Source organism: Arachis hypogaea, chromosome 5, assembly GCF_003086295.3.
Source record: "Arachis hypogaea cultivar Tifrunner chromosome 5, arahy.Tifrunner.gnm2.J5K5, whole genome shotgun sequence".
Classification (NCBI taxonomy): domain Eukaryota; kingdom Viridiplantae; phylum Streptophyta; class Magnoliopsida; order Fabales; family Fabaceae; genus Arachis; species Arachis hypogaea.
This window is the reverse complement of record NC_092040.1, coordinates 111,511,271-111,520,119: the sequence shown is the minus strand read 5'-3', so window position 1 is coordinate 111,520,119 and position 8,849 is coordinate 111,511,271. Positions and strand designations below refer to the sequence as shown.

At 35.9% G+C, this 8,849-nt stretch overlaps 1 protein-coding gene across 1 annotated transcript; it reads left to right on the top strand.

Moving 5' to 3' along the window:
* The first annotated feature begins 1,796 nt into the window (after positions 1–1,796).
* LOC112802747 (heat shock protein 90-5, chloroplastic) lies at positions 1,797–8,450 on the top strand. Its single transcript, XM_025846091.3, has 19 exons — positions 1,797–2,347; positions 2,786–2,859; positions 3,162–3,287; positions 3,396–3,489; positions 3,597–3,680; positions 3,789–3,932; positions 4,240–4,356; positions 4,837–4,884; positions 4,974–5,054; positions 5,160–5,264; positions 5,353–5,493; positions 5,800–5,892; positions 6,044–6,121; positions 6,204–6,458; positions 6,684–6,786; positions 6,887–7,061; positions 7,158–7,263; positions 7,711–7,800; positions 7,887–8,450. Exons 1-19 carry the CDS (start codon positions 2,069–2,071, stop codon positions 8,094–8,096), a joined length of 2,403 nt encoding a protein of 800 aa, XP_025701876.1. The 5' UTR covers positions 1,797–2,068; the 3' UTR covers positions 8,097–8,450.
* The last annotated feature ends 399 nt before the right edge of the window (positions 8,451–8,849 follow it).

Below are 8,849 nucleotides of genomic sequence, written 5' to 3'. Positions count from 1 at the left end.
CTGGAATGTTCGGAGAATAGTGGCTGCCTCGACAATCTCTGAATTGTATGATTTATGTAAAAAAGTAAAGTCGCTTATAATGTTTCTAATGGAAACAAGGGCTAGACAAGAAAAAAATGTTTAGGATATAAAGAAGGTTTCATTTTGATAATATGTTTTGAATAGAACTCGTGGCTTGTCTGACGGGCTATATTTGTTATGGAAATCTAATGCTAATATTAATGTATATGAGTGGTTTGATAATTATATTAAAGCTAGTATTAACATTAATAATGGGCAGATTTGGTAGTGTAACATCCTTAATATCAAAATGTCACGCTTCCAGCTACACTACTCTGATAGAGCAGATATTACGATGACTTCCATACATGTATAATAATAAAATATAAGCCTTTAACTCGAAACTGTGTCGCTGTTTTCTTTGAAAAACCGGAAATACTTTTTCTTTTATTTTATAAGCACGCACGCGCGCGCGCACATACATATACAAAGATCTTTTAAACAAGTAACTTACAAGTATTAATCATCATTACAATCATGACTCATATCCCTCTTTACAAAAATATAAATCTCAATAACAAAGCGAGGAAAAAGATATCTATGATAATACAAACCATAAAGTGCAAAAATCACGTCATAGGCTTCCTCGTCCGCTTCATGAAAAGAGAAGTCTGTAGGGGGTGAGAACCTAACCACACGGTCTCACCAAAAGAGTTTTAGATTGTTATAAGAGGATACGTATAACGAAAAGAATGGATTTTAAGTGCAGTGATTATCGCTCGTCTTATGAATCTTTAAAAAAAAAACTAACAGCTACTCATTCAAAACCCAAATTCATACTTCCATTATAAAATCTTAAAAGTTACTCAAACTGTATGAATGACCAACCTGTTCCAATCATGAGTTCATTAAGTCTATGTTAAACCAGTTTGATCTTTCATACTTTACTAAACTTTAAACAAATCAATCACGGCCTCCGGCCCATTACATAATCAATCATAGCCTTCGACCAAAGTAAAATCAATCGATACACAAACCACCACAAATCAATGCGCGTATCAACCTTTACCAACTTACCAAATTACGGCCTCCGGCCCAACCAGTCACAGCCTCGGCTCAAAATAATCAAATCTTGGCCTCCGAACCAAAAGAATATCATATCTCGGCCTCTAGCTTCACATATAATCGCTTACACGCCACCACACTCCAAACCAACAAGTCACAAACTCAAGCAATGAAACAGACAAGCAGACAATCACACATAGGGAGCAAGTACGACAAGTAGTACAATTAGAAATTAACATGATGTCAGTTAGGCAAGCCAAATAATTATGCAGACCCAAGAAAATGCAAACAAATGCAGTATAATACAAGCTTGTCCTATTGACCACGAGATCACTTGTCGGTTACAGTGCCATAACCCGACACATCCGATAGTTAATCCGGATATTATCTCTCGGTTGTACATCCTTAGGAAGAAATATAAACGAAGGAGAGTGTTTTTTCTACCTTCTCCTAGAAGTATTATGAAGGAGTGTGCCTTTTCACATAAAAAAGTGTGTCTTTTCACCTTACAACTAAAGAGAGATATAAAAAACAATACGAAAAATAGTGTCTTTTTATCTTAACGACCTATTCAATGGTTTTTTGAACGGTTTGAAAATTGACGGTTTTAAGAGAAGAACCGAACCGTTTTCTACGCCGGTCCCGGTTGATGTCCAAAGGTAAATTGCACCTTGCATTCTAACCCTTGTATAACTATACTACTAAACATGTGCAAAGGTAAAGTGCACCTTGCATAATAACCCTTGAGAAATGGTGACCAACGGATAGAGATGGCGTGGTTGCTGACTTGGCAGGATCTGAGCCTTACAATAAAACACATAAGCTGCCAAATGAAATGACAATTGCCAAGTTTTCTAGAACCATCTCCTACATTCTCCTTAAACCCTTCCAAGGGTTTTTAATCCCCTTACTCTCCACTCTCTGCACCTACCAGCTCAAAGAGATAAGACCCAAACTCATTTTTCTCTTTTCTCTCATTTCTCTCTAAAAGCGCTGAAACTGAATGGCTCCAGTTCTCAGCAGAACCGTGGTCGCTGCTTCTTCTCTTGGATGCTCGCTCCCTTCTCCGTCCCCTTTCACACCCAAACGGGCTTCCCTTATCACAAGCGCTTTTCTTCCGCCGCAAAACGGTCTCAGAAGGGCCTTCTCTCGTGCTGGCCTCACATGGAAGCAGCAGCAACGACAGAGGAGCGACAGCTTCACCGTTCGCTGCGATGCTGCCGTTGCTGAGAAAGAAGAAGCTACTGATGTTCCTGGTGAAAAATTTGAGTACCAAGCCGAGGTAGGTTTTCTTCAAATTCATTTAAAATTTGCGCCTCTTTAAGCATTTTCATATTTTATTTTTTGCGTGTTGAGAGGATTGGAAGTTGGAACGCTCAATTGGGAAATGGCTTGTGTGCTTTTAAGCAGTGAAATTGTTGATAATTTTTGTTTTTATCATTTACTGTCTTTTGATGTATTCTAGTTTATATGTGTTTATTGTTTCAAGAGCACAATTTTTTCCTCAGTAATTTTGGGTTAATATATTTTTTGGAAGCATTAATTGAAATTCACTTCCGGTAATAACTGATTTAAGTAATTAAAAATATAGTTATGGTAAAAGTTTTATTATTTCCGTGGTCATCTTTGCCTCCACTACTAAAATTTGGGTCAGTCCCTGTTTATTGATGTTGTATGTAAGGAAACGAGTTCTATTTTTTTATTTTTTATTTTTTTGTAGGTGAGCAGGTTGTTGGATTTGATTGTTCACAGTTTGTATAGCCACAAGGAAGTGTTCCTTCGTGAACTTGTGAGGTAATTACAATGTGAAATTTGTTTGCATCATAGGCTCAGTGGGATTGTATTTATTTTTGTTTAAAGGTATTATTGGTTAGCTGTTTTTAATGGAATGATTTTCTGTGAAATTATCTTTCCAACTTTGTGTTATATTGATGGCTATCATGAGGGAAAGCTTTTGCCTAGTTAGCACCGATTTTACAGTTGTTTCTTCCCGTCTAGGATTTTTCATGTATGTTTTGCTTGCAACATTTGCATATGTGAGCAGAGTTACCTGATTTTGTTGTATTTTGTCTTTGTTCTATTTTTGCTTTTGTCAGTAATGCTAGTGATGCTTTGGACAAGTTGAGATTCTTAAGCGTGACCGAGCCTTCTTTGCTTGGAGATGCTGGAGAACTTGAGATACGCATCAAACCTGACCCAGACAATGGGACAATTACCATAACGTTTGTAACATTCATTCTGTATTTTTTTATGGCATTTTATTTTGTTTGGTGGCCTGTTTTTGCCTATGTATTTAAGATTACTGAACTTTTGTTTTCTGACCTCTTTAGAGATACTGGCATTGGAATGACAAAAGAAGAGCTCATTGACTGTCTTGGAACAATTGCGCAGAGTGGTACTTCAAAATTTTTGAAGGCACTTAAGGTAACTTGTTATGATTTAGAAATTAGAACTGTTGATCAGAGCAATGATTCGAAGCATCAATCATCTTATCATCCTATCATCTCTAAATTTATCTCCACTTATTTCAGGAAAATAAGGATTTGGGGGCAGATAATGGTTTGATTGGTCAATTTGGTGTTGGGTTTTACTCTGCTTTTCTTGTTGCTGAGAAGGTATGGTAGAAAATTCTTATGCGTACTTTGCAGAATTTTTTATGTTTATAATGATTATTTTGGTTGCATGTCACTAATTGGCTATATGTTCATGTTGTTAACAAACAGGTGGTTGTTACTACTAAGAGCCCAAGATCTGATAAGCAGTATGTGTGGGAAGCTGACGCTGACAGTAGCTCTTATGTGATAAGGGAGGAAACTGATCCGGAAAAGATTCTGCGTCGTGGTACACAGATTACACTCTATTTGAGAGTAAGTGTTATTAGTTTCTTTCTTTAATGGATGTATAATCGTCTTACCAGTGCTTGATACATCGTTCAATTACTCTCTGATTTTGGTAGCATCTGAAGTAAACTTCACAGATGCAACAGAGAGCTCTTCTTTGGAGGAGGAAGTTAGCAAATTCTTAATTTTAGATGAAAATCTTATTTCCTAGTGAATTGTTTTTACAATCTCAAAATCTTTTAGGGAAAAAGTTATAACTAGAGATAATTTTGTTGAATTTATTGGATACATGTTGAACGCACTCGAATTCCTATTTTGTTCTTTGCTTATCTAGGCAGATGACAAGTATGAATTCTCAGAGCCAACCAGGATTCAGGGTTTGGTGAAGAATTACTCACAGTTTGTTTCTTTCCCCATCTATACATGGCAAGAAAAGTCAAGAACCGTGGAGGTTAGAATGCTTGCTCTAGCATATTCTACAGTTATTTGTTGTGTGGCTGCTAGTTTTCCTATTTTCACGTTGATGACATAATTTCAAACTATTTGTATGCCAGCTTTTAATGATAAATGTGTATGTTGTTACACACAAATGTTTCTTTGGATCATAGGAGATGGATGTTCTTTTCAAAGTTTTCCTGTATAAAAAGAAATTAAGCTTCTTTCCTTTTCGCATTACTTTCACTTTATTAGAGCTGTTTATATAGATAATATTGAATCAAAGAAGGGAAAGTTGCAAAAGAAATTTCATAAAGAGTGTGTGTCAATAGAACTGATTGTTATATCAAGGTGATTTCATTCTATTTGGATTCAATTCATACACGTGGAATCTTACTTTGCTATTCATAATATTGGACTGTATAAAAAAACTAAAACATGCAGCTTGAAGGATTGGCAAATGAAACAACTTATTCCTTATTGTTATCCTACACAGGTAGAAGAGGAAGAAGAGCCCAAAGAAGGGGAAGAACCTAAAGCAGAGGTAACTTGTGTGATATTTCTGTCTGACAGGGGTGCTTCTTTCTCAAAATATGTTGTTAATACCAAATGTGTCTTGCACTCTTGTTTCAGGGTGAGAAAAAGAAGACAAAGAAGACAAAGACTGAGAAGTATTGGGACTGGGAATTGGCCAATGAAACAAAGCCAATATGGGTGAGCTGGATATCTGCTTTGCATGGTGTTAGGGTGCCAATGGCATGCATTTAACATATTCTTGATAGTGCCTTTTATATTGACTTCATTAGCCACTTCTTGTAGATGCGGCAGCCTAAGGAAGTTGAAAAGGAAGAGTACAATGAATTCTACAAGAAGACTTTTAACGAGTTCTTAGAACCCCTTGCTCATACTCACTTCACCACTGAGGTATTTTGATTTGATGATATTTTAGTAACTTTTATTAGCACATTTTCTTTAGAGAGCTGTCAATTTAACTGCCTTTCAAACTTTGTAGGGTGAAGTTGAGTTCAGAAGTATTTTGTACGTTCCAGGAATGGGGCCTCTTAACAATGAAGAAGTAATAAATCCAAAAACGAAAAACATACGCTTGTATGTCAAGCGTGTGTTTATCTCAGATGATTTTGATGGTGAACTGGTGAGTTTACTGCCATTTGAAATTGTCTTGTATATTATTTTCATGCCATCTTTTTATATTTACTTATCATGGAAAAAAATGAGTAAGATATAATTTCTGTAGCATAGTGATTCATGGCAAAGTTTTAGTCATAATTATACAATCGCATGACTCGGAAGTGCATTATATGTCATCTGCTTATACAAACCTGCACGAGCTGTAACTTAGGTCATATTTGTTGTGTGCTTATTCAATGTTTCCAGCCCTTTTGTTACTCCTCCCAGTGTTAATTGCTGTAAATCACTAATTTCATCAGTGTCTTCACAGTTTCCACGTTACTTGAGCTTTGTTAAGGGTGTGGTTGATTCAGATGACCTTCCACTCAATGTTTCCCGGGAGATCCTTCAGGAAAGCAGAATTGTAAGTGAACCCATATTTTGCTGCTAATATTGGAAACTCTTTACATTGTAGTAACATAAATGAACGACATATTGTATGTTAGGAATGCTCTTCATATATTTATTTATAAATGTGCTTCCCAAAATGTTGTCTGACAATATTTTAATTGCAGGTAAGAATAATGAGGAAGAGACTTGTGAGGAAGGCATTTGATATGATTCAAGACCTTTCTGAAAGGGAAAATAAAGAGGTTTGTTGCAGTATATTCAGTTTTTCTACTTTTAAAATGTCAAGGGTCTTCATTTAATATAGGTGGTTTCATGTGGATCCAGGACTACAAGAAATTCTGGGAAAACTTTGGTAGATTTTTGAAGTTGGGATGCATTGAAGACAGTGGAAATCATAAGCGCTTAACACCATTGTTGAGGTTTTACACTTCCAAAAGTGAGGAGGAGCTGAAAAGCTTAGATGATTATGTTGAAAACATGGGTGAAAACCAAAAGGCTATCTATTATCTAGCATCTGACAGCTTGAAAAGTGCCAAGAGTGCTCCATTTTTGGAGAAGTTGGTTCAAAAAGATATTGAGGTATGTGTAGCTGGTCATTTTGAGCAAACAATATAGAAAGAACTTAAGCAATTTGAGCCTGTATAGGTTTTTATGAGACCCCCCAGTTAATATACTTAATTTTATTGATTTAGTGAATTGAGATACAATTGAATTGAATGGGTTGCTTGATCAAATTTAGTTTTCAGTTACGTTTTTCCTTGAAAAGTTTTCACTTTTACTGAATAGTCTGAGTATCATTTGTAGGTTCTTTATTTGATTGAACCAATTGACGAGGTTGCCATTCAGAACTTACAAACATACAAAGAAAAGAAATTTGTTGATATCAGCAAAGAAGATTTGGAATTGGGTTTGTATTTTTCTCTTGAAAGTCATATCCTTAGATACTATATTTTATTTCTGAAAATGGGATTCGGATGTATTCATGTCTAATATTTTCTCCAATGCAGGTGATGAGGATGAGGTGAAGGAGAGGGAATCCAAGCAAGAATACAACTTGCTCTGTGATTGGATAAAACAGCAGCTTGGCGACAAGGTTGCAAAAGTTCAAGTGTCTAAGCGCTTAAGCTCATCTCCTTGTGTGCTTGTATCTGGGAAGTTTGGATGGTCTGCAAATATGGAGAGGTTCGCCTTCTCCTTTCCATGTGATTTAACTTGATCACGAGAAATTCATCTTCTTTGCGTCATTGGATTTAATACTGTATAAGTTCTTTTCTTCAGATTAATGAAGGCACAAGCTCTTGGGGACAGTTCAAGTTTGGAGTTTATGAGGGGGAGGAGAATATTGGAGGTTAATCCAGACCATCCCATCATTAAAGACTTGAATGTAAGATAATTTAATTTGGTGCTTTCAATTTAAAATCCTATCATTATTAGCTCGGTTTTGGATAATCTTTCTGATAAAAGAAAGAAAAAAAGGACATCAGGTGAACAAGCATCCTGCATTAATGCAGGGTCTGGGAAAAGGCCCACCCAAAAGGTGTAATAGACATCAGTGACTATTTTTACGGCTTGAATCCATCACCTTGAGGTTGCACAAAAACAACTCGAGCCTTTATACCTCACCTTCATAGTCATTTTGATAGTCAACACAAAAAGAGCTAATCTCTTGCTGCCTATTATGGCATGCTGGGAGATGATAATTTGATTAGAAGAAACTGATAAAACAACCAACCAAAAGAGCATGATTCTTGAATAGGCAAAAACAATTGGTGCACATGTTTTCTTGTCAGGTGCACACGAGATTCGGTTTTCATTTTGTATTCTTTTGCAGGCTGCCTGCAAGAATGCTCCCGACAGTGACGATGCAAAGAGAGCGGTCGACCTATTATATGACACAGCACTAATATCTAGTGGATTTACTGTAAGGATTAGTATTTTGGTTCACCTGTATATTATGCACTATATGCAGCTCACTGAACATTAATTTCCTGGATCTCAATAATGCAGCCGGACAGTCCTGCCGAGTTGGGAGGTAAGATTTATGAAATGATGGCCCTTGCCCTGGGTGGAAGATGGGGTAGAGCAGAAGAGGGAGATGTACCTGTTGAAGCTGAATCAAGTAGTGACGCTAATTCAGGCTCGGGTGAATCTTCAGAGTCAGAAGTTTTTGAACCTTCTGAAGTCATAGCTGAGAGTGATCCATGGACAACTGATTAGGTTTCCTGTTGGAATGTCTCCATATATTAAAAAATTTTGGTGCTATAGGGAAGTAGGGAACAATGCATACAGAAACGGGAGTGGAAAGGGAGAGATTGTCACATTGGTAATTTAGTTGTGTTGAAGGGAATTTTGCAATCTTCTGAAACTTTAAATGGCTTAATGGAATGTATGGTATACAATAGGCTTTGGCTTTTGAGGATGAATCAGATCCAGTTTTTATGGGTGGGAATACATAGGATGTGTCATGTTTAGTTTAATGGCACGGATTATTTTAAGAATTTAGTTAAAACTTAAATGGAATTGTATTTAGATTTACAATATTTGGATGAAATTGCTTATGTTTGACACGAATTTAATGACCTATATCGTTAGAATTCCATTGAACATTTTGGGCTTCTCTGGTGGGCAACTTTTCTTTTTCTATTAACAGAACGAAATACAACTAGGTTCTAGACTTCTAGTGAGTAGGGTTCATCGTTTTAACGGTTTTTTACTTAACAAAAATACAAAGTACTATATTTTTTGTTAACTAATCAAATTTTAATTTTTTATTTATTATATTTTATATTGTGATTTAGACTTAGAGTTTATAATTTAGAGTTTAGGATTTAGAAGAATTTAGGATTAAGGATTCAAAATTTAGGATTTAGAGTTAATGATTTAAGGTTTAGAATTCAAGGAGTGATGTATTTTTACTTTTTTTTTTTTTGTGAAGCACATTAGCATTCTTATTATTTAAAAAACACCAAA

Coding starts and splice junctions, on each gene's coding strand:
- LOC112802747 (XM_025846091.3), top strand. CDS start 2,069: ATGGCTCCAGTTCTCAGCAGAACCGTGGTCGCTGCTTCTTCTCTTGGA. Junction 3,933..4,239: donor AGATTACACTCTATTTGAGA/GTAAGTGTTATT, acceptor TTGCTTATCTAG/GCAGATGACAAGTATGAATT. Junction 7,264..7,710: donor CCATCATTAAAGACTTGAAT/GTAAGATAATTT, acceptor ATTCTTTTGCAG/GCTGCCTGCAAGAATGCTCC.